Raw genomic sequence first — 26,993 nt, forward strand, 5'->3', positions numbered from 1 at the left:
GCAAGCTGAGAGCTGGTATTCTTAGCCCGCAGCCGCCCGGTATTGCCGCATCCATTAGATGTGACAATCCTGGGGCTTTACCGGCTCTTCCCAAAATGTTCTGGTGCGGTGGCAATTGGGGTAATAGCAGGGGTTAATAACAGCGCACAGCTGCTACTAAACCCTAGGTTAGTGATGGCAGGCATCTATGAGATACCTGAGTCACAACCTGTAAATGAAAGTAAATAAGTACAAACAGAGAAAAAATCCTTTTTATTTGGAATAAAATACAAAAATACATCCTCTTTCACCACTTTATTAACCCCCAACACACCCCTCCAGGTCCGGCGTAATCCACACAAGATCCCATGCCGCTTCCAGCTGTGCTACATCTCACAGCGAGCAGCCATAAAACACGACCACCGGCTGTGAGTGTAGACAATTACTGAGCCACGATGAGCGATGACTGCAGGCAGATGCTGTCAAAGGCTGGGGGCGCATCTGACTGCAACCAATCACAGACTACAGGTTGGCCGGTGGGCGGGGAAAGCACGGAAGGCTGTGTGTATGCAATGAGCCTAATGCGCAGTACAGGAAATTAATGTGTGACCCGGAAGCAGTTTGCTGTCATGACAAGTCTCTGTAAGTATAAAACGCTCCCTTAATTCTTTTTTTCTTTATTTTCTTTATTTTTCCTTTTTAATTTTTCCAGTGCCAAATCCAGATCGTAATTCTGGGCCCGGGTCCAGCACCTGGGCATCTTTGAAACCGCGCGGATCCAGACTATAACATTCCAGGTCCATTCAGCCCTAGTTCTGTGTTGTCCTCCACTCCAGTTTAAATGCTCATCCATCCCTGCTAGAATTCTGTCTTCCACTAATACATATTCTGCCTTCCATTCAGGTACAATTTAGCAAGAATACAGATTGTACCCTAATGAAAAGTCAGCCCAGCACTCTAGGAACCAGTATCCTTCTGCTCTGCACTTTACCCATGCATTTAATTCACTAAACTCTTAAGATACCGTCACACTAATCGACGCTCCAGCGATCCCACCAGCAACCTGACCTGGCAGGGATCGCTGGAGCGTCGCTACACGGGTTGCTTGTGAGCTGTCACACAGACAGATCTCACCAGTGACCAGCCCCCAGCCAGCAGCAACGCGTGGAAGCATGCTGCGCTTGGTAACTAAGGTAAATATCGGGTAACCAACCCGATATTTACCTTGGTTACCAGCGCACACCGCTTAGCGCTGGCTCCCTGCACACCTAGCCACAGTACACATCGGGTTAATTACCCGATGTGTAGTCTGGCTATGTGTGCAGGGAGCCGGCTTCTGCGGACGCTGGTAACCACGGTAAACATCGAGTAACCAAGAAACCCTTACCTTGGTTACCCGATATTTACCTTCGTTACCAGCGTCCGCCGCTCTCACGCTGTCAGTGTCGGCTCCCTGTTCCCTGCACTCCTGGCCACAGTACACATCGGGTTAATTACCTGATGTGTACTCCAGCTACGTGTGCACGGAGCGGGAGCCGGCACTGACAGCGTGAGAGCGGCGGACGCTGGTAACGAAGGTAAATATCGGGTAACCAAGGTAAGGGCTTCTTGGTTATCCGATGTTTACCGTGGTTACCAGCGTCCGCAGAAGCCGGCTCCTGCTGCCTGCACATTCAGTTGTTGCTCTCTCGCTGTCACACACAGCGATGTGTGCTTCACAGCGAGAGAGCAACAACTAAAAAATGGTCCAGGACATTCAGCAACAACCAACGACCTCACAGCAGGGGCCAGGTTGTTGCTGGATGTCACACACAGCGACATCACTAGCAACATCGCTGCTATGTCACAAAAGCAGCGATGTTGCTAGCGATGTTGCTTAGTGAGACGTGGCCTTTATTGTCTTCTTCTGTGTTGTACATGTTCAGAGATTACCACCTAGGAGATCCTCCACCTACCATTTATTGTTATTCGTTCCCACATGGACACTAACATCTACATCATTACCATCCTCAGTAATTTATCAACCCATGTCAGCACATGCTGAAGTGTGGCACAGGGAGACAGCAAAACATTTAGCTGAGGCGGTCTTGGTGACAATTTTTTCCTAATTATATCAGCATAACTACTGATTGTCTAACCTTCTTTACATTACCATATGACTGATTACTAGCTGGGCAGCTCACATCTGCCACGGGCGTTATGTATACACATAGAAATATGTTGAACTGGGCACTGAAGGAACCGTCCACTCCTGCTATCGTAAATCTAATAAAAAAAATATAAAAAGCAGTTAGTAGAGTTATGAGGAAAAATGTAGTATTCGTAAGCACTCATAAATATCTTTCAACATCTTTCCTCTTTTCAACCTCCCCCTTTTTTTTTTTAATAACTCCACTTCATTCCCAAACCACTTGGTGATCAAACCTAATATGGTGATCAAACCTAATAAAACTTTTCGGTCACTAAAATTCATATGTAATTACTTGAATTGAATGTCTCATTAAAGGTACTCTAAGCTAAGCTGCCAGTGTCCAAATGAGAACAGACCAGAGATTCCTCTGCCACTCAGGACTTAGTGCTTCAGAACTATGAAAGGACCATTCTGTTATCTCTGCTGCTGTTCTGCTTGGCCCTTACAATTAGAAGAGTGAGTAGATGGATATGTGTTAAGGCTGCTTTACACGTTACAATTGATTGTGCGATCGCATTTGCGATCGCACCCGCCCCCATCGTTTGTGCGGCACGGGCAATTTCTTGCCCGTGTCGCACAATGCTGTAACCCCCGTCACACGTACTTACCTTCCAAACGACCTTGCTGTGGGCGGCAAACATCCACTTCCTGAAGGGGGAGGGACGTTCGGCGTCACAGCGACGTCACACAGCGGCCGGCCAATAGAAGTGGAGGGGCGGAGATGAGCGGGACATCCGCCCACATCCCGCCCACCTCCTTCCCTCCGCATTGCCCGCGGGACGCAGGTAAGCTGCAGTTCATCGTTCCCGGGGTGTTACACGTAGCGACGTGTGCTGCCCTAGGTACGATGAACAACAGGACGTGCGATTTTTAGAAAATGAGCGACGTGTCAGCGATGAACGAGAAGGTGAGTATTTCTGCTCGTTCATAGCTGTCACACGCTACGATATCACTAACGATGCCGGATGTGCGTCACTTACGACGTGACCCCGCCGACATCTCGTTAGATATATCGTAGCGTGTAAAGCCCGCTTTAGACTGGCTCCAACATGGAAGTCTCCTGATCATCCCCCCCACACTCCGACTAGTGTAAAAGCCACAGTGACGGGGATGATGGTTGTACATTTTATAGGAGAGGTGATACTCGCATAGATTAGATATTTATGGCATTTTCATAAGTATTTGTCCTTAGACAACCCCTTTAATATACTATACCAGGGTCCGTTCTGCTCCTTGATTCTAGATGAAATAGAATAGCTCTTGTATCAGACTTCATGAAATCAGTAATTTCTTTTTCTGACTAATTCTTTCTATTATGTTCCTAATGATATCTGCTACATCATCCAGCTATGAAATGCAGGAATATAGTATATTCTTTGTCCGTGACCATTTACAGTATATATTTTTTTCCACTATTTACAGGAGTAAAGATATTAGATATGACTTGTATGATATAGCAGTATACATATTTCTGGAGTAAAATGAAAGATGTCTAACTTGTATATTGACCAAACTATTTCTGGTAGAGGTTTTGAATTCAGCTTGTATCTTTTTATAGGGTGTAACCTACTGTGGAGAGAGTTCTGCGAGCAATCTAACCATGGCAAATGTACCTTGGCACGAGGAGGTTGTTCATTTTGTCCAAGAGTTGGCAAATATGCTTCCAGATTATGAAGTCGCCTGCGAACATGAACATTCAAATTGTATGCTGATTGCTCATGATAAGGTAGGTGTTTGAGTCCCTCTGTACTCACTGTCTCCTGCTTCTGTGAAGTAGAAGGCACACTAAGGCTGTCAGATGATGACTTATTTACTGGTCTTGGCAAAATTTGACTAATAGAGGGAAGCACTACTGATCGGAGAAACCTGATTGAAATATTTTAGAATTTTTTTTAACCATCTATAAATGGTCATCGAATGCCCTTTAGCCAGGTTCTGTGAGCCCACCTAAATTGTGCCTTAGGAATGCATTGGTCCTAACTCCTATATCTGATTTTAAAGCTGCTCTGGTTTAATATGTTTCCAGACCTGTAAGCAATATGAATAGGATTTTTTCACAAGTTTCTGATTATATTGGTTTTGACAGAAAAGTATCACCACACCAAATATTGCAGATCACTATACTATACTATCACTGTATGCTGACACCTCCACTGCTGGAAGTGCCTACAAGAGCAGTAAAACATGAGCCATGAAAGAAGGTTGCCTGATATGACTATTCATGCATTCTTTCAGGTTCAATGCTGTGCTTGCCTGGGAAAGACAAGGCACCAGGATGCACTACAGGAATAATGATCCATTATGGTGCTGTGCCAACGTTCAGCTGCCATTCATTTGGGTATATGTTTTATGTGTAAGACCTGTACACCTCTTCTTGGCAACAGTATTCCCCAATGACAGGGACTCTTTTACAATGATATTGCATCCTTTATTGCTGAAAAAATTATTCAAAGAACATTTCAGATTCTCCGTATCTCAATCTGATTGATCATTTGTGGGATGTACTAGAAAAATTAGCCCGATTACATTGGAGGCTCCACCTTGACACTTACAGGATTGGAGGGATTTCAGAGCGGCTTGTTCTTCCATTTCAAGGGGTTGTTCCCTTTCAAATGACGTTAGGCACCATCTGCAGTTTAACAAACTGTTCTGTCCTCACTTTCGCCAGCGAGTATCAGCAGCTGTTCCCAGTGTCTGGCATTGGCTGCGGCTCTGATGTCATGTTGACAGAAAATCAATGAGCTTAGCGACTCTGATAGAGGCGTTCCATCCACACTGGTAGAGCTCACTGATTGGCGCCATTGCCAGACACTCAGGACAGCAGCTGTAACTTGCAGATGAACCAGGGAAAAAGTACAGAAAGGTTTGTTATTTTTTCACAAACTGCAGCTGGGACATTATCTGAAGAGGAACAACCCATTTAAGTGGATGAAAACTGCTGATACATTCCTGTTGGTAAATTTTCCTAAGGCCCCCTTCAGACGTCAGTGATTCTGGTACGTATGTGTTTTGTTTTTTTTTTTAAATGTACCAGAATCACTGACATACGCAGAGCCATTATAATCAATGGGTCTGCTCACACATCAGTGATTTTTCACTGAACGTGTCTCCGTGCAGCGTACACCCGTGGCCGTGTTTCTGCACGGAGACAAGTCAGTTTTTTTCTGGCATCACTGATGACCCACGGACCACACTATGGTGTGATCCGTGTGTGATCCGTGAAACACGTACCAGAAAATCACGGACATATGAAATATCAAATATTTTCAACTTACCTTGCCTGCAGCCTCCGCTCTCGGCAGCTCCTGCCTGGCTAATGAATATTCAAGAGAGCAGGAATAGCTGACGAGGAAGTAGCTGCTGAGAGTGGTGGGCGGACGCTGCAGAGCTGATGACTTCAGCACCATGGACAGCAGGAGCGAAGGCAGGTGAGTAATGTCCATATGCAATCACGGATTGCACATGGACAACCCACGTGTGCCGTGAATCACGGAACACGGAGGGACATGTGCATGTTTACACGTCAGTGAAGAACGTCAGTGTTTTTCACTGACGTGTGAAACGGGCCTAAGCAAGTGTCAGATGCCAAGCAGTTGACTTTCATGATGGCTATCAAAAGTTGTCCAATCCGTGAATGCTGTGGTTACAGTTTATCACAGACAATAGATGCTATGTGTTTAAGCTGATTAATATTATCACAGAAGAAAGACTCTTAAAAAACACATTCTTTATTGATGTACATGTTAGGGTCCCGTTACACATAGCGACGTACCAGCGATCCGACCTGGTAGGGATCTCTGGAATGTCGCTACATGTTCGCTGTTGAGCTGTCAATCAGGCAGATCTCCACAGCGACCAGCCACCAGCGACCCGTGTAACGACGGCTCCCTGCACACTCAGAACCAGCGCTCGTTGGTCTTACGCCGATGCGTGCTGCACAGCGGGAGACCAACGAGCAAAAAATGGTCCTGATCGTTTTGTCACGATCAGCGACCTCGCAGCAGGAGCCCGCTCGCTGCTGCTTGTCACACACAGCGATATCGCTGGCGAGGTCGCTGATACATCACAAAACCTGTGACGTTTCAGCGATCTCGCTACCGATCTCACTATGTGTGACGGGGGCTTTTTTGGATAGATGTAACATCAATTTATCTCCTAAGGAGAAAACGGAATTAATTACACTATGCACCTGTATGCTGTTACGTGTTGGAAAATTTGAATTCAGCAGGAGATACTTATGAATTGATCTGCATTGACTATTAGACTCCTTTATATATAGCTCTTGCCAAATTTTGGCTTTTGCTACATTATGGTATGGACTCATCTTTTGTTGGAAACAAATAGCTATTTACCCCATCTAGCCCCTGAAGAACCTGGCTTTTCATAGGAGGGGAAATGCGTCGGGTTTTTTCAACAATAAAACATTGATGGGTTGTTTATTCATCAAGGACATTTGTTACAGTATTCTGCACAGGTGAAAGAAAAAAGGAAAAAACGATCAGACGTCCATATGGTGAAAAAAAGATTTTTTTATTGACCAGTGCTGAGGTGGACACACAGATAAAATTGCCATTAAAACACCAAGAGGAAACAACCGGCAATGAGAACAGTCACAAAATTAATAAATACCTGACTTGAATATGCACCAAATGTCTCTATAACAGTGTATAAATAGCTGTGTTGTTCTATGAATATGGATTCATAGTGCGCATAACCACATATATTATAGAAGTGGGACTGCAATATTAGCCTATATGCAACCTTTCTTCCTGTGTGCTCTTTTTGTTTATAACCTTCAGTATTCTGCACAGGCCTATATACAACATAGTTTTGTGACACCTATTTATGGTAACAGTGCCTGTTAAGGACCCGATTTTGATATCCTTATTTATAACCATTAGGTATCTAAGCTAATGGTGTCACATGGCCCTGTACTGTTCAATAGAAGGAGGTCAAAAATTTGTGGGGATTTAAATACATCATTTGGATCACATTTGATCGCATAACCATAGGACCTTTACCTGAGGAATATTGTTTTTTACACCTCTATTAGAGAGGTCCTCTCAAGGACATATTGTCTCTTCAGCAGGGGTATTTGCCCCTTACCTCTGGTTGTTGAATTCAATATCTCCTCAAAGGTGTGCGGATTTGGTTTGTTTTTGTATTTGTTTTGATTGCTTTGTAATAATTAGGTGTTATTTAGTATTTCAATAGGAGTGTACTCCTTTTTTAAGCATGTACATCAATAAAGAATGTGTTTTTTTAAGAGTCTTCTTCTGTCATGTGGTTACACTTTACAATACTGACCCAATACTGGAATGAATCCGCTGATAGAATTGGGCAGTGTCTGCTGAGCCATATGCTCACTTGGCCTTGTCTTCAACTATCAATAGTCAGAAAGTGAGCAGTCTGTCATACTGTCACACATAGGATCCTCTTCCATGGACGGTACCTGCAGTAAGAACCTAGGACCGATGATAGATGGCTATACATCAAGCATGGTCTACTACTTGTACCTCTTGCTTGGGCACATGGTATCTATGCCAATATCTCTATTTAGGACCTTCTTCCTATCCTGTGCAATGAAAACTGAACACCGCTGAAATTTTGTGATTTTTTTTTTTTGTTTTTTTTTTTTTTTTTTTTTAACACTGCCATTTCTTTTGTTGTGTATTTTACAAGGTTATTTAAAGTTTTGTCTTCTTTGTCCAAACACGAGACCTCATTTGCTCACGGCTGTTGAATTAATGTGGTTATCAGTTTAAAGTCAACTGTGCGGTTACTGACAGCCATAATATCATTTAAGTGAATCTCAGTATCCACTGAGGAGCAGCACGTAGAATACAGTCCTCTGTCATCTCTTGCATTACCATAAACTACTGATAAGGAACAAATCGTTTTTCTCTTTAAGGAAATGAAATGGAAATAAAGACCTAGAAATAATAAGGTAGCAGCATAGCTCCGCCACACAGACTAGCAGCTTTCTGTAGTTTCTAAGAACTTCCATTTGATCGCTATCATTCTCCAAAGACAGTTTACAGAATTCCGGATCAGTTATCGGGTGTCACAGACAACGATCGCCATCAAACAGAATGAGTGACTAGCTATATAAAAAAATGGCAGGACAAGGAAGACTAGTGAGATTTCTTCATAGATAAGCGTATTTAACAATTTGTATCCTTGCAGTGTAGCTCTGCATGGCGTGTTTGGGAAACAGGTGTCAATTTATTAAAGGGCTTGTTTTTTGAAGACAGACCCTATTTAATAGAAGCCAGCCAGGATTGATTAAAGCTCTACTCCAGCGTTTTCTTTTTTTTTTTTTCCATCACTGGAGAGGTGTTTTTAAAGAGAATCTGTCACCCTTTTGCATTTTTTTTAGTTAATATGAGTATACAAGTGGCATAAAGGTGAAATTAGCCATACCTGTATGCCTCCTAGATGAAGGGTCGTTTGACGAAAATCCTCTTTTATATCGTATATCTTCTGGGCTCTGGGACATGCACTTCCCAGAAGATAAGACTGCCTCCAGTCTTCGTTATACAGGATACTTCCTCCCCTTCTCTTCAGAGTCCCTGTGACGTCAGGTGCATGACCGAAAGTCCCGCGCAAAGTCCCATGCGCATTCTGCCTTCTGTCTTTCCCCTGCACATTCCATTTTAAATTCATAGGTATTAGTATGAGATTGGTCCTTCCACTTGCAGGATTAGTAGCTTTCACTCTTCTAAGAAGGCTTTCTGTATGAACGTTTATGAAATATTGCAGATTCATCTAGAGGAGCTTTTCCGAGGTCAAAGTAAAAAAATGTTGAATGAGAGGACGTAGTCTGCAATTCTATTCTAGTAAATCTCAAAGGTGTTCCTTGGGGGTTGAGGTTAGAGCTTTGTGAGGGCCAAACAATTTCTTCAACAACAAATTACTCAAGCAGTTGGAATCCTACAATTGTGTAAAATGTCTGGTATGCTAAAGTATTGTTTTTTTTTCTTCACTGGAACTAAAGGCCTTAGGCAAGCCCCTCAAAAACAACTCTGGCAGTTCCTGTGTTAGGTGCAAAATACTTTCTGTGAGCTTGTTTTTGCCTAAATATGTATGTAAACTGGAACAGGGGCTGGAAAAGAATACCATATTGGGGGATATACACATGTGGTCAAAATTGTTGGTACCCCTCATTTAATGAAAGAAAAAACCCAGTTGCACATATTATTCAGAAATGTAAGATCCATGGGACTGTAGCCAACCTCCCTGGACGTGGCTGCAGGAGGAAAATTGATGACAAATCAGAGACGGATAATACAAATGGTAACAAGAGCCCACAAAAAACTTCTAAAGAGATTAAAGGTGATTTTTAAGCTCAAGGAACATCAGTGTCAGATCGGACAATCTGTTGTTTGAGCCAAAGTGGACTTCATGGGAGATGACCAAAGAGGACACAAATGTTGAAGAAAAAAAATCATAAAAAAGCCAGACTACAATTTGCCAAACTACATGTTGACAAGCCACAAAGCTTGTGGGAGAATTTCCTATGGACAAATGAGACAAAAATTAAACCTTTTGGCAAGGCACTATGTTCACAGATGGAAAAATGAAGCATATTAAGAAAAGAACACTGGCCCTACTGTGAAACAATGAGGAGGCTCTGTTATGTTCTGGGGCTGCTTCGCTGCATCTGGCACAGGGTGTCTTGTATCTGTGCAGGGTACAATGAAATATCAAAACTATCAAGGGATTTTAGAGAGAAATGTGCTGCCCAGTGTAAGAAAGCTTGGTCTCAGTCGCAGGTCCTGGGTCTTGCAACAGGATAATGACCCAACACACACACAACTAAAAACACCCAGGAATGGCTAAGAGGAAAACATTGGACTATTCTGAAGTGGCCTTCTATGAGCCCTGACCTAAATCCTATTGAGCATCTTTGGAAAGATCTGAATCATGCCGTAAGGAAAAGGCAACCTTCAAACACGAGACAACTAGAGCAGTTTGCTCTTGAGTGGCCAAAATACCTGTCGAGAGCTGCAGAAGTCTCATTGACAGTTACAGGAATCGTTTGATTGCAGTGATTGCTTCAAAAGGTTGTGCAACAAAATATTAAATTTAAGGAGGGTACCATCATTTCTGTCCAGGCCTATTTCATGAGTTTTTATTTTCTTTTAAAGATTCTATGGAAGCATGGTTGAAAAGCACTGTCTGACTTTCATTTGTTCATTTTCATTGATATTTTATTTATTATTACCTTTGTCAGATTCAACTTATTTCTGTGACCATTGTGGGTTTTTCTTTCATTATACGAGGGGTACCAACAACTTTGACCACGTGTGTATATGATGTTTTGATCACTTATTTTTTTGCATTATTGATGTGACCAACACCCCCCCCCCCACACACACACACACACACACACACACAATTTTGATGTTTTTGATTTTTTTTTTCTCTTTTTACAGTGTTTACCGATCTGATCAGTGTCAATGGCTGCATGTCACAGTTAGGATCTGCCTCGGTTTGGTGGGTTGTGGGTGGATTAGAGCAATAGGAATCCTAAATCATCGACTCTTTAAAGGGTCTTTGCATATAACTTGGGATGATGAACCAAACCCTAATTCTATTTGCAGACACGTGTTAGCTGTTAAGATCTGTGGGCGGAACATAGCTATCCCTGAGAATCTCCTGAGATTATTTTAAATGAAAAGGACATTACTAGTGTGGGACTTTTAAATCAGGAGAGCAGACTGTCAGGCATTACATGTCTTGCACTGGTAACTCCCCCTTTTTATTTAAAATAAGCTCTGGAGGCAGATTCTGATGGAGATATGTATCTGGGCCATAGATCTTTAGAGTTCATTTACATATTAAGAAAAATGTGTTTTATTATTTGTTATTTATTTATTATTATTATTATTATTTATTGGGAATAACACATTGGATCACAGATACCAAGATATCATTTTGTTCAGCTTCCTATGACCTACATGCCCATATAGACGGCTTAGGACAATTGATCCTACCGACAGGTTCCCTTTAAAACAGTCAATATTCACTTTTAGTATTGCTATCCAATAGGTAGCACTAGGGTCCCTGTTCTCTTCCACTTTGAATGAGGTTATACAAATAGCCTCTTCAAAGGGTGTATTTCTGCACATGGCACTTAAATTCAATGCTCAATAAATCAAGATGTTTTGAAACTTGTTTCCATTTTTCATATTTTGGGTATCACATGTCTATTGATCCTGTGATTTCTATAATTTCACAACATTTTGAGGGTTTTCAGCCCTCCTTACCTTGGCCATATCACTCAACACTGAATACCTTTTCTTTCTAGGCCTCCCAAGGGAGGTTGCATTTCTGAAATGTGACAAAACTGGAGGATAATGGGTTTCTGATCAATTCATATTTGATTTTCTTATATCTATATAACTATTGATAGTTTTGTGATCATACCCCAATATCTTAGCAGTTTCAAGAGTGCTGCATTCCTTTTTAAAACTTTTAAAAGTATTTGATTTTTCAGAGTTAGTTAGGAATACAAGCTGCCTAGTAATTCTGCACACCTTAATAAGGGTATTGATATTCTAAGGCCTCACCCCCCTCATTATACATTTACACATCACCTGATATGCTTCACCCAATAAGTAATCAAGGTTATACAGCTTGCAGTTGGAAAATATGCATAAAAATGATGATATAGATAAAATAATCACTTTCTTAATAATTGTGCACACATGTATATGTGTATATTAATATTTATGCAGAGGATAAGCAAGGGATTTGCTCTTAACCAGCTTTCTAGTTCGGTCTTTTAGAAGACCCTTCCCCCTCTAACACACTATGTGATAGGCTAGGTCCACATTTCCGTTGTTTTGCATCAGTCACATGCGTTTCTTGACGCTTGTGACTGATGCATTGTACAATGGGTGACAATTGGAATTCATTGTCATCATAAAGCGGATTCCGTTGTAAAACGTGAGAGAGAGAACAATCAGCTGATCGTTCACAATAGCTGGCCGCCGGCTTTTGAGAGCGATCAGTTGATCTCCCGGCGGCCGGCTAATGAGAGCGATCACCTGATCGTCCACCATAGCCGGCCGCCGGCTTTTGAGAGTGAACAGATGATCTCCCGGCGACCAGCTAATGAACGCGATCAGCTTATCGTTCACAATAGCCAGCTGCCAGCTTTTGAGAGCGAACAGATGATCTCCAGGTGGCCAGCTAATGAGAGCGATCAGCTTATTGTTCACAACAGCCGGCCGCCGGCATTTGAGAGCGAACAGATGATCTCCAGGTGGCCGGCTAATGAGAGCGATCAGCTGATCGCTCTCATTAGCCGGCCGCCGGGTGATCAGCTGATCACTCACAAAAGCCGGCCGCTAGGTGATCAGCTGATCGCTCACAGAAGGCAGCTGCCGGTGATCAGCTGATCGGCCGCCAAGAGAGAGCATGCGCAGCGAAATGAAAAGGATTTCGCTGCTCAAAAAATCGCTACATGCTGCATTCCTGCCGCCCGATGGTCAGTCGTTCCATGACTGACCATCGGGCGGCGGATGCAGCGCAAGGGCATCAGTCACAATCCGACGCTCATACAAGTCTATGGGAACAACGGAATCTGCCAAACTGATTACGTTGTTTATCAGAGCGGCGGATTGTGACTAATCATAAACAACGGAAATGTGGACCTAGCCTAAGATATATACAATATCATAATCTCTCTCTGGACAGGTGCTTGCAACTCTTTTTTTCCCCTTTCCTTGGTATTGAGTTGCAGTAATTCCTATGCAATATTTTTTATAAAAACTGGATTTCATTAAAGCCCAAATGTAATATTTTAGAATTGAAGCTCTGGAGCAGTGAGATTTATGAGGATCAATCATCTTCCGCAGTAGTGTCTGCGATTTTTATGTGTTGTCATTTTAATACAGACTTTTTTTTAATATCTTTTTATAAATTCAAGCAATTAAAGTTGATAATCGCAGCACTTGGTGAGAATAGCCCTTTAATACTTTTTGAAGAGCAAGGTCATTCATGTTACTTTTAGAGATGGCAGTCTGGTAGTTTAACTTATACGATGATAAGTACCGTAGTGGTCACACATCAAGAGATTGTATATCGGAGTCATTCTATTACCTTGTCTGGGTTATCCACATACTATTATATGAAACCAGACCTACTCGTGATGATATTGTTTTTGGACTTTTTTTTTTTTTTTTTTATGTAGTTTGCCCTAGTAGCATTCAGTAGTACAGTGGGCATGTCTTTCAGTACATGTTTTAGCCATATTTACACTTGTGGATTTTCTATATGGACCTCAATTTAAACCTCAACCACAAAGTACAAGACGTTGGCTGGAATTCCCTATAGAAACCATTTGCAGAGTTATCCTGGGGGGATCATGTATGCAGTTTGCCGGGGTGCTACATCAAAGGATATTCAAGAATCTAGCTTTTTATGTGCCAGAACATGAAGGGTGAATTTGGCTTCCAGTTAAGGAATTTCACCTTCACAATGTGAAAGTCACAGCCTCTCTCCCGAAGATATTCTCTTCCATTATTTCTGGCATACATTTCCGTATGGCCCTAATGGAAAGAGCCAAGATCTTGGCAACCGTTCTTCACATTTGGAATCCGGTAGCGGCGTGCTCTATTAGAGGCCTTTGCTATTTACGTTGGAGCTAAGTAAGCACTCTGTCTATTATCTGCTCGGCTACAATAGCCCTCCTGTGTTAAGCCTGAATTTATCAGCATCCTCATCCTTATTACTTTTCAAATGATTTGGTGTTTCTAAATGGAATACAAAATCTTCTGTATAGACTCAGGATTCAGAGGGGCAATTACCAAAGCATTATGCAAAAAAAAGCAGACTAATGCAATGTTATTGAGAGATTAGCTATGCAGTGAATGCCGTATAGTTTGCAAATGCACAGCCAGGCTTGTTTGGGTCTTGCTGGCAGGGCACAGAAGTCGCCTGACATTTCCTCTTCATTGATGAAACATTAGGATAGAGCACTTTGCTTTTAGCCAAATGTTATATTATGTTGCTCAGTACAAAACACTGTTGTAGTTTACCTGTTTATGCCACCATATGTGTATGTACTATAGAGCTGAAAGGGTGACATGAATTTATTGCCTAGTAGATGGACAGGACACTATCTGTTTACATATTCCCCCTCCACTGAGAAGTTTTAACACGTGTCATCATTTTTGTTTGTGTAAATTTTCATATTGAGGGTATGTGTCCATTTTGCAGATTTTTCTGCACACAAAACTGCATGTTTTTGCAGGAAAAACACACTTGCACTTTTTTATCACGTTTTTTCTCATGCGTTTTTCATATGTTTTTCATGTCTTTTTATGTCATGGCGATCTCGGAGGTTTTGGCGCTGTATCCCCAAAATCTTTGCCGTGTCTCCAGCTGATGTTAGATGAGAACTGGCTCTCACCCCCTGTTCCTGTTAGTTTAACCCCTTAAATGTTGCGATCAATCATGATAGCAGAACTCAGGAACTCAGGAGGCAGGGAGAGAAATCGCTTACCCTTCCATGGTGATCGGGTCCCTGTAATGCAATCACAGGGACCCAATCGCTGCCATGGTAACCCTGGGTCATCACCAAGACAATTCCGGGTTACTGAGGTACTGATCACCTCACAGACATGCTGGATGGCTGTGAGGTGAAGTGTCAGTGCTGCGAGAGCAGCACTGACAGATATAATCAACTGTAGTGATCGAGCATTGCAGTGGATTATATCAGTGATCAGACAGGAAAAAACGCAGAAAGGATTGACATACTTCCGATTTTTTTTCTGCACCAATCTGCAAGGAAAAAATCTGCACAATGTGCACGACAATTGAGAAATCTCAGACTTTGCTGGGATGGATTTTTCCTTGCAGTATTGCATAAAATCTGCAAAAAAAAGCATGAAAATAACGCAGCGTAGGCACACGACCTTATTCACTTTGTTAAATGGACCTTCAGAGGATTTTCTTCTCAAATTTTCTAGGTGCCTATAACTCAGGTCTGCAACGAGATTCGCAAAGCAATGCCAATTAATTGACATCACTTAGTGGTTTACAGCTATTGACTGAAGGTGCACTACACAGACTTACTGCATCACCTGCCGCTGCATATTCTCTGCACAAAATATTGTTACTACGTGCTCTTTTATCTTCTTTCTCAGCTTACTGGTATATTGGGTAAGCTGGCAGCTAAATGCAATATTGGCATTACTCTAGGCCCAAGATATATTTACTGGTCCCTCCTCTAACACCCATGCCATAGACAACTGTTACATGTCAGGTCTAGAAACACTAGCTTACCAGCAGACTCCCTGGATGGATGTAACTTTTAGGCTAGGTTCACACACTGCGGTTTTTTGACGCTGCGTTTTTGTGCATTTTTTGTGGCAAAAACTGCACAAAAATGCACCCGCGTCAAATAAACGCGGCAACAAAACGCACACGTTTTGCCGCGATTTGGTGCGTTTTTTGCTGCGTTTTGCTGCGTTTTTGCTCACTGCGTCTTTATGCGTTTTTTTATCAGTGAACAAAAAAAAAAAGGTCTGATGTCATTTCCTTCTTCAATATGTTCTTCATTCTCCACTAGTGTATGCAGGAGAGCTGACAGCTGGAGAACTACAAGGCTCAGCATACTCCATCCAATAGTGTATGCAGGAGAGCAGACAGCAGCTGCAGAACTACAAGGCTCAGCATGCTCCATCCAGGACTGTATGCTGGAGGGAGAGTCAGGGGGAGCAGACCTACAAGGCTCAGCATCCTCCATCCAATAGTGTATGCAGGAGAGCAGACAGCAGCTTTCGAACTACAAGGCTCAGCATCCTCCTTCCAGGACTGTATGCAGGATTTCTTTGCCCCTCCAAACAAAAAAAAATGACGTGGGCGTCGCCATATTTTTGTATGCTAGCCGGGTACAGCAGGCAGGTACGGGCTGCCCCCAACCCCCAGCTGCCTATTTGTACCCGGCTGGGAACCAAAAATATAGAGAAGCCCTTTTTTTTTTAATTATTTCATGAATTTCATGAAATAATTAAAAAAAAAATGACGTGAGCTTCGCCTAATTTTTGTGTCCAGCCGGGTACAACTAGGCAGCTGGGGATTGGAATCCACAGTGCAGGGTGCCCATGCTTTCTGGGCACCCCCGCTGCGAATTGCAGTCCGCAGCCACCCCAGAAAATGGCGCTTTCATAGAAGCGCCATCTTCTGGCGCTGTATCCAACTCTTCCAGCTGCCCTGATGCCGGGTGGCTCACTGGGTAATAATGGGGTTAGGGCTAGCTGTATATTGTCAGCTGGCCCTAAGCCCGAAATTCATGATGTCACGCCAATATTAGACAGTGCCACCATGAATTTCTAGTAAAGATAAAAAAACCACAACACACAGAAAAATATTTTTATTAGAAATAAAACACAACACAATTAGTGACTCCATCTTTATTGAAATAAAGAATCCCCCTCCGCAGTAATCCTGGGTCAAGGGTCCCGCGCTGTCCAATCCGGATCCAATATCATCTGATCGGTTTGCTGGAAGGCAAAGCGATCAGATGATGTGTCAGGATCAAGTGCCTGAATCACATCACACATCAGCTGATTGTATAAAAGCCGTTTATACAATCAGCAGATGCATCGGTGAAAAAAAAAAAAATACTTATGTGCTGATTACCAGCAGCTCCTGCAGCGGAGTCTGATCCCGTCCGATCGCTGCAGCAGCTGCCGGTAATCAGGGATGAAGTCTCCTGACGCATCCGCTGATAGGTGAAGCCGGCCGGGCGCTGGCGTCAGCCCGAGACTTGCGATCAGCTGACGCGTCAGGTGACTGCATCAGGTGATCCATCGCTAGGTCCTGCATCCATCGCACGTATCCGGGGAGACTGCACACAGCCGATGCGGCGATACCGGGAGGAGGATCTGGGAGCGGGCATGGCACCCGGGAGTCTGCTGACAGGTGAGTATGACTTTTTTTTTTTCTACTGTTCACTTTTGATTTCGCAGCCGCTTCCACCTCCTGCCCGTCCGTACATGGCACCGCACGGCAGCATAAATGCACAGGATGGGAGGGGGAGGCAGCGGTGACGGTACCGGGAGGATTCACGCTTCTGTGTTTACTGACAGAAGGAATCCTCTTCCTGTACATGTCACTTTACTACCCACCTCCTGCGTTTATAGCTGCGTTTTTGGTCTTAGAAACGCACTAAAACGCACCAAAACGCACCTATTTGCGTTTCTCATTGCGTCTTTCAACATCCCATTGCACTTAATGGATGAAAAGCGCAGTGAAAAACGCGAGAGTAATTGACATGCTGCGTTTTTGTGGCACCTCAAAAACGCAGCTGATAAAAAACGCTGTGTGCAGACAGCAAAAATGAAAGCTCATAGACTTTGCTGGGGAAGCAAAGTCATGCAGTTTTCTGAGCAAAAACGCACCCGAAAACTGTGCAAAAACGCCGTGAAAAACGCACTGTGTGAACTTACCCTTACATTTAAAGTGTTTTTGCCAGGATTTTGTCAATCAGTGCTTTAGGCTATATGTGGCTATATGTGCACGCTGCAGTTTTAACTGCACCAAAACTGCACCTTGTCACAGAGAGCCTGGAAATGTTAAAAAAAAAACAAACCAAAAAAAAAAGTTTGTAATGATGGTGCGTTTTCGCCGCATTTTTGTTAATGCGCTTTTTTAAAAAGAGAAACAAAGTATGATAAGATAATTGATAGAAAAAAAAGAAAGAATAGATAGATATAAAGAACATATAGAATAGATAGAAACAACATCTAGAATAGATAATAAGAAAGAAGAGACACAATAGATCGAAAGAAATAACAGAATAGATCGATCAAGGAATAGCTAGCTTGGCCGGTTTTTGGGGTAAAAAAAAAAAAAAAAAAGACCTGGGGTCCTCCCTCATTTTTCATATCCGGCACAGGAAGAGCAGCAGCTGCAACCCTCAGCTGTTTACTGTACCTTGGTTGGTTATGAAAAATAGAGGGGATTCCATGCTTTTTTTTTTTTTTTTTAAATATTTGATTTATTTATTTAAAAAATAAATAAATAAATCACGTTAGGTCCCCCCATTTTTCTAATACCAGCCAAGGTACAGTAGACAATTGGTGGGAAGGACCATGGTTATTTGTCCCTTTCCAACTTAACAATAACAGTAGTGATGGGCGAACCCGAACTGTAAAGTTCGGGGTCCGGACCGAACACATAGTGTTCGTGCACATGATCCCGAACCATTCCAAGTCAAAGTTCGGTGTTCGGACGCAAGTTCGCGTTATCTCAGAATTCGATCTTTACAAAACGTTCGGGCGAGGCTCTCGAACATGAACATCGGGGGTTTGCCCATCACTAAATAGCAACCCACAGCTGCCCCAGATGTTTTGCATCCATAAGATGTGCCAATTCTGGCGCTTGACCATGGCTCTTTCCGTTACCCTGGTGCGGTGGCAATCGGGGTAATAAGGAGTTAATAACAGCCCACAGCTGCTACTAAGCCTAGAATAGTGATGGCAGGCATCTATGAGACACCCCGCCCATCAGTAATCTGTAAGTGAAAGTAAATAAACACAAACACCCAAAAAATCCTTTATTTGATATAAAAGACAAAAAACCCACTTTATTAACCCCCAAAACAGCCCTCTAGGTCCAATGTATTCCACACAAGGTCCCACAATGCTTCCAGCACTGCTATATCTGACGCTCACAGCGAGCGACATAGAACATGACTGCCCGCTGTGAGCGCCACACAGCAAGTGAAGTGAGCTGCATAAGTGGTGATGTCACACGGGTGACTTGCGGTCATAGCGGGAGTCCAGGTGCCCTGGAGTTTGTGACTGAAGTGAGCCGCAGGAGGAGGACTCATCTGAGTGACGTCACCGCTGATCACGCAGTTCACTTCAGTCGTGGCCTGAACCTTACAGGAGGCAGTCTTCTTTTATGGCGCTCGCTGTTAGCGTCAGATGTAGCAGTGCTGGAAGCGTTGTGGGACCTTGTGTTAATTACGTCAGACCTGGAGGGCTGTTTTGGGGGTTAATAAAGTGGTGAAAGAGGGTGGCTTTTTTGTCTTTTATTTCAAATAAAGGATTTTTGGGGTGTTTGTGTTTATTTACTTTCACTTACAGATTATAGTGATGACGAGGTGTCTCCTAGATGCCTGCCATGACTAATCTAGGACCTGGTGGCAGCTGTGGGCTGCCATTAACTCCTTATTACCCTGACTGCCACTGCACCCAGTCAATCAGGAAGAGCTGGGTAATATGCCGGGACTTCCACATCTAATGGATGCAGCAATTCCAGGCCGCTGCCAACTGATATTTTTAGGCTGGGGAGAGCATAATAAGCATAGACCTCCCAAGTCTGAGAATACCAGCCCCCAGCTGTGCGGCTTTATCTTGGCTAGGTATTAAAATTGTGGGAACCTCACTCCGTTTTTTTTTAATTATTTATTTTACTGTATGATATAGTCCCGCCCACCGGCATCTGTGATTGGTTTCAGTCAGACAGTTGTCATTCAGTGTGGGGGCGCGTCTGATTGCAACCAATCACAGACGCCAGTGGGCGGGGGAAGCAGTGAATATGTATGAACCTAATGAGCGGCCCCGAAAGAAGAATGAGAGGCCGCTGGAGCAGTGTGACAACTGCATCGGTGAGTATGAAGTGCCTGGAGAGAGGGAATTAATTTATCCTGGAACAATGTTGGTGACCTGCATTTTTTGTGACAAGTAAAACACAGGCAAAACGCACAAATTTGGTAGCATGCTTGTGTTTTTCATCAACTCATTGATTTCAGTGGGTGATAAAATGTGACAAAAACACAAGAAAAATGAACATGCTGCTTCTTTTTTTGTCACAGTTTTAAAAAAAACTGTAGCGCGTGTACAGAAAATATGAATGCACATAGACCTTGTTGGAAAGTCAAAAGTCAGAACTTGCTGACAACATAACTGCACTAAAAAATGCGACAAAAAAAGGAAGCAGCATGCGCATGTAGCCTTACTTGCCCTGCCCCAGTATCCTCATTGTGTCTGTTATAGTCTGCAGCGCTGGCAACAAATTGACAGCACAGCAGCCAATTGGTGAGTTCTGTGGCTCTGCACATGTAGACTGCACGAGTCACTCAGGGCCGCTGAGCTCAATGATTGGTTGCCTATATGATATCAGTGCTGGAGACAATAACAGAGAGCGGTAGCAGTGGGGGAGACACTGCTCTTTACACTGAAGGTGAGTAAAGTGCCCGTTTTTGTTTTGTTTAAGCACAGGGGTTTTCTGAAAATGGAAAGTCCTTTTTAAATTCAGCTCTACTGAACCTATTGGACAATATAGCATTAATCAATGTGAGCCAAACTACACAATTACGTCCAGTGACTCACTCATTCTTCTCTGATTGGAATAATTCACTTTCCTCATTTGTCCTAGCCCACCATGATCCTTCTTCCAGCCACGACTTCTACTAGAATTACTGTCCAGACATCTTTGTCTCCTCATTTTTACAGCCTTTTTGCTACCTGCCTGGTATTGCAATGTACTATAACTTCATCCCATTACAGTGAACATAACTGCTGCTACTAAATGATACTGTGCCTGGTGAATAATGGGGCATAGCACTTAGGCAGGACTCCCAACCCCCTGATGACTGTTCATTTGAGGGAGGTGCTAGAAGCTGTAGAACGGCACTGCTGTCACGCAGTGCTTTTAACTGCACCCTCTGATGACTTTGTCTTTCACAATTAGAAGCTGTTTTGGCATAGACCGAAGCAGAGTTGCCACGCTGCACTTGCCTCTCAAACCGTATGTAACACTATAAATCCATGACCTCTTCAGAGGGGCAGTGATGCAAGAATCGGTAGCAAGTAACTGCAGTGCTCTACCCCCTAATGACATCCTGTCCCAAGAGGGGTTGTAGACGCTACAGGGAAGTGAGTGCAGCCCCAGCCTCCTGTGCCATCATGTTTGAGACTTCATTCAAATGAAATATCACTGGGATTAGCTAGATAGGGAGACTTGTATTATAAAGCTATTTACAAAAGTGGTTATGTGTAAGGATAGATATTTAGGAAGGCCATTTTAGTTACTGGACCATCTTTTTAACAAAGCATGGTACATTTAAGATATTCCCTTGCACAGTTTAGATGTGTAATTGCGAGCAGATACTCAGCTTTTGTGACTTTTGTAGGTCAAACACACTGTGCTTTTAGGTTAATTTTGTTGCGGTTAATATTTTATGGAACCAGTTTAATGACTATCTTGTGTCTGCATTAAATTTAAAGTTTTAATTTACTTTTCCCCTCACCCATAACAGCACCACGTGATTATATGGGTGCTGTCATGGGTTCTGGAAAAACCAGCTACCGGTAAGTAACCGTTGTGTTTTCTCCTCACCCATGACAGCACCCATATAATCACGTGGTGCTGTCATGGGTTCTGGAAAAACCGGCTATCGGTAAGTAACCGTGGTGTTTTTTAGCTTGATTTTAATGCGGGCAAAATAACTTGCACAACATCAGAACCTTATTTTTTAAGGGTTTTTTAATAGGATTAATTTTTGTTTTTAGCTTGGAATCTGCAACAAATTAAGATCAAATTTTACCCATTTGAGCATACCTTAATGGTCCTAATAATACCGCAATACAGTACTTGTTTTAAGGCCAGAAGAAACTCTGAGCCTAGAGGGCTGATTTCCATTAATGGGAATTCCCACTTTTTAATGAGCCAGATGATTTGACAGCAACACAAGCCATCTTTGGTGGTTCCCACTAGCCCTTAATTTTTTATTTTTTTACCATTTTTGCTCTGTAGACAGCTGGTTCCTCGCCTCTCATTAAACAGCTTTACATAACCGCATGACCATTACCAATCATTTACCTCATGCCTTTTCTGGTAAAACATGTAATGACAAAATTATGAATGAAAAGGCAAAAGAGAACAGAAATACTGTATGCCTATGTTTAGATAACAAATTAGAGCTCTCCATGGCCTGTAAAATGGCCGCCTGATTATCATGCCTTGACCCAGTCAGTGTAAAGCACATGTCAGTTAAAAAAAAAAAAAATCTACTAAAACCAAAGAACCGTGCAGACTAAAAGAAGTAAGTTCATGAGCCCATGACACTTTCAGGGGAAGACCTGCTGTGTAAATACATCATTGAGTCTGTGCTGAGAATTGTCTCTGGGTCGTAACCAATTCTAAGAGAGGTCATTCTTGATTGACATTTAGCTTTTCTTTCTTTTCCTCTTCTAAGTAGTGATTGGTAAAAAAAAAAATGTCATACCATTCAGAGTAGCATTAGATATCTTTTTGTTATAAAGCTTACTGTTTTTTCTATTTGACGGTCACAGGCCTACATCTTTACCACCAATAATAGACGTCCCTTACCTACTTTTGACAGATGCAGTGTGGTCATGAAAATCTTGTGTAGATTAAACTTAACAAATACATCAAAATCCATATGCATACACAGCTAACAGAAAACACTTTGGGTCACATACTTTTTAAAAAATTTTCAGTCTGCTTGTGGAGAGAGACATACCTGACATGCCAGTGTAAGGATGCTTATAAGCCATTCAATGTTCCCCTGGAAAATTTAAATATGGAAATTATTGTTGCCACTTGTTGGAAGGAACAGTCCTAAAACTCAATATCAACCCTTTAAAGTGAACCTGTCAGGTGCAATATGCACCGAGAATCACGAGCAGTTCCGGGTGCATATCACTAATCCCTGCCTAACTGTTTCTGCATCTAGTAGCCTAGATAAAGATCCTCTATGATATGCTAATGAACGCAGGGACTAGTCGCAAGGGCATTAGTTCCTGCTCTCATTCCGCCCTCTTAGCATGTTAGCACGCCCACAGAGGCGTGCTAACATGCTATTTAATGCCCACTGCCCAGCGTCATCGGTAGTGATGTACATACCTGTGTCAGTTGCACCGCCTCAGAATACGGGGCATAGGGTCAGTGGGCATGATCAAAGTCCCCGGCACTTCTGGTCATGCGCACTACACCAGTTTGAAGCTTTCACACATACACCCAGCTTCATAGTGCGCATGACCGGAAGTCCGGGGATCATGCCCACTGAGTCAAAATCCAGAGTCTGTGCGGTGGCAGCAGAGGTGAGCGCAACCATCCCCCTGACACCGCGCATTCATTAGGATGTTAGTACACCCACAGGGGCGTGCTTACATGCTAAGAGGGCCGACTAGTCAAGGGAACTAAAGCCCTTGCGACTAGTGGCTGCCCTCATTAGCATATCATAAAGGATCTATAGAAATACTTTATGTAAAGATCTCTTTATCTATGCTACTAGATGCTGGGACTGCTAGGCAGGGATTAGCAATATTCACCCAGAACTGCTCGTGGTTCTGGGTGCATATTGCACCTGACAGGTTCCCTTTAATGAGCCTTGGCCTATGGCTTGGGATAAAGGCCAAACCAGAATCTCAATTTGCAGAAACAGTGTTTCAGTGTGTTGACCCTCGTCAGTGCAAAGCATCAGATCAGAATTGGCTCTGAGAGGCTTCTTTCTAGGGTTTAAGGGATAATGCAGTGTAAGGAGTCTTATAAGACCTAATACCCGTGTTTCCTTGAAAATTAAGACCGGGTCGTCTATTTTTTTTTCTCCAAAAGACGCACTAGGGCTTATTTTCAGGAGTTGTCTTATATTTTCCCATGAATAATAGTCCACACTTATTCTTGAACAAAAAATATCAACATTTATTAAAATTATAATCATGTCATTACATTCTGGAACATCAACATTTTGTGTCAATGCTATTACTGGTTGAGCTGCATATTGTTTTGTAATTTGATTTGCTATTCTCGTGATGCAAAACCAGTCCTATAATGATGGGTACATACCATATTTACAATGGTTTAAATTACCTGCTTAAATTTATTATTCTCTATGTAGTGTTACATTTACCCCCGAAATAAAGCAGACACCCTCTAAAAGAATTGCACTTAAAAGACCCCAAATAATTAGAGTTTGCTCTCACATACAGATCTGCTTTGCTGTCAGATCCTCCTGCATTCTACAGCGGTTGGCTCCCCCTGGTGACTGTAAATTGTATTACTCGTGCAGCATGATACTGGTACCCGATCTGTTAGTGAGAGCTTTAGTGCAATACATCTGGAATGGCAAGAGACCTGACAGCGACACAGATCTCTGTATGAGAGCCCATCTACCATCGGCACTTGTTAACAGTAATTATTTGAGATTTGGTGAGTGCCATTTTTTTTAAAGGGGGTTGTTTTCATTTGGGGGTGTCTGTTTTGTTTGGGGAATGTCTGCTTTCTTTGATGAATAGTCCTACTGTATCCTTTAACTTTTTTAGCTGCTTTAACACTTCCTTATGGAACCGCAACTAGGGCTTATTTTTGGAGTATTTTAAGCATACTGAAAAAGATCTAAAAATCCTATTAGGGCCTTTTTTCAGGGTAGGTCTTTTTTTTGGGGGAAAGAAATATAGAAATGGGCCGAACGACGAGAATACCCAAGCACTCCAATACTCGCTCAAGTGTTTAGCATACAAACAACACAGCAAACTCGGAAACTGACTTTTTTTTTTTTTTTTTTTTTTAAAAAAGTCCATGTTCAGGTGTCACAAACCACCGGGGGGGTCACTCAGAAATCCCCCGCGCTGGCTACCAGTACGTCACAATCGGGGGGTAACAAGTGGGGGTCACCCCTCCTTTATACCTCCCGACCGACAGACAGAGCACGTGACGCGCTCTCTAGCGCCCCTCTTATAGTCAGGCCAATTATGGAATTGCCCGACAATAAGCAAGGAGGCCGCTATACTACTTATGCCGATTATTGAAGGGTCCCCGGTGAGAGTAGGGTATATATTCCCCCGACCTCCGCGGGCGGAATATATAAAATCTCCCCGAATCTCACTGGCCTCCCCACAATAATCCTTGGCACAACTCGCTGCCACCAACCGCTTCACGGTAACTATTAGCCGAACACACAGACGTGGGATTCAAGATCGAGATAACAGAACAGCCCAAGATTAATTATATAATTTAATCAGCCTAAAGCACACTAGAAACTACAATATATACAATAGGGAATCTACAGAATATACATATGTCAGAGTACAGTTACAGATAAAGCATGGTTTTCAAACAGGTATGCAATTCAATCAGTTACCTTGTGCGTCTGGCCACAGGGGGGCGCTGTAGACCAGGTTTCCAGGAACTCCCACAGATGTTTCCTACACGTGACCCCCAGCGAAAGAACACTGGAAAATGGCCGAAGTAGGGTTATCAACCTGGGCAAATCCAGGTCCCCTCCTACCTTCGTGACCTCAGAGGGAGCACTGCTCCACCCCTGGCTGGAGTTATGGACAAAATCCACAACATGGAATATGGCCATAACTTTGCCTGGGAGCGTCGTAGGCGGACGCCAATGCTCTCATTGTGACAGTTATGAATTTAGCTACAGAATGAGAGGTTTCATGACTTGTCTACTAGTTCCACATTGGCTGATATCACGCCTGGGGTATTTCCCAAGCTCCCGCTCCCATAAAAAAGGTGTGCCAGCATCGTCCGCATGCGAAAACACCATTTTTATGGTTGCCGTATTTATCGGAAATATGGCTTGCGAGATATGAACCATTTTTTACTGGAGTCGTTCTGTCTGGCTAGTTCCAGAGCCTTATAATGAGATACAACTCTTGTTACAGGGTGACGGCAGGGAGTCATCCTGTGTCCATTGTTCCCACATCACCTAATTTCCATATCACAGGAGATGGCCATGGGATGGGTTGCTAAACAAGTTGTGTGAAGGAAAGGGGGGGTGACACCAGGAGAGGGCTTCCTGACATAACTTGAATATCATGATTTATCGTCATATCTCCGGATTTACCTCACACCTCCCCCCTTTTGAGGGCGCTAGGGGGCAGCACACTCCGGTGTTCCCCCGTGCGCCCGTCCGCGACCTCTCCTTGTCGGGACAGCCCGTCTGCGTTACCGTGGTCACGGCCCCTTTTGTGGCGAATGGTGAAGTTGTATTGCTGGAGCGCAAGGCTCCATCGCAACAGTCGCCCATTCGTCCCAGAGACGGTGTGCAACCAGCTGAGGGGGTTGTGGTCCGTCTCCACGATGAAGTGGCGCCCGTATAGATAGGGTTGCAGACGCTGCAGGGCCCACACTATGGCCAGGCACTCCTTCTCCATTGTGGAATAGGCCACTTCCCTCGGTAACAGCTTCCTGCTCAGGTACAAGACTGGGTGCTCTTGGCTCGCAGAGTCCACCTGGCTGAGCACCGCACCGAGGCCGAAGTCACTGGCGTCGGTCTGTACTACAAACGGCCGCGTGAAGTCGGCTGCCTGTAGCACGGGCGGGCTGGACAGGGCGTCCTTTAGGGCCCGGAAGGCTGTCTCGCAGTCCATTGTCCAATCGACTGCAGAGGGCAGCTTCTTCTTGGTGAGGTCCGTCAGGGGCTTTGCCAGGCTACTATAGCATGGAACAAACCTCCTATAGTACCCAGCGGTCCCCAAGAAGGACATCACCTGCTTCTTGGTCCTGGGGGTGGGCCAGGATGCGATGGCTTCCACTTTCTCAGGCTCGGGCTTCAGTGTTCTCCCACCTACCCGGTGACCGAGGTACTGGACCTCGCTCATGGCCAGCTGACACTTTCCCGGCTTGATGGTCAAACCTGCCCGGTGGATCCGCCTGAGCACCTGTGCTAGATGCTCTAGGTGGTCCTCCCAGGTGGGACTGAAGACGGCAATGTCATCCAGGTACGCGGCCGCGTACCCTTCAAGTCCCTTGAGCAGGGTGTTGACCATCCGCTGGAAAGTGGCAGGGGCATTCCTCATCCCGAATGGCATCACCG

The 26,993-nt window shown here is 43.6% G+C and overlaps 1 protein-coding gene across 1 annotated transcript in view; it reads left to right on the forward strand.

Moving 5' to 3' along the window:
- Positions 1-26,993, forward strand: part of LOC142291656 (S-adenosyl-L-methionine-dependent tRNA 4-demethylwyosine synthase TYW1-like) — a 293,905-nt gene that overhangs the window by 258,639 nt on the left and 8,273 nt on the right. The window contains exon 15 of the mRNA XM_075336334.1: positions 3,729-3,896. Coding sequence (XP_075192449.1) covers positions 3,729-3,896 — 168 coding nt within the window. The remainder of the gene's footprint in view (positions 1-3,728; positions 3,897-26,993) is intronic.

The sequence above is a fragment of the Anomaloglossus baeobatrachus genome, chromosome 2 (genome assembly GCF_048569485.1).
Source record: "Anomaloglossus baeobatrachus isolate aAnoBae1 chromosome 2, aAnoBae1.hap1, whole genome shotgun sequence".
Classification (NCBI taxonomy): domain Eukaryota; kingdom Metazoa; phylum Chordata; class Amphibia; order Anura; family Aromobatidae; genus Anomaloglossus; species Anomaloglossus baeobatrachus.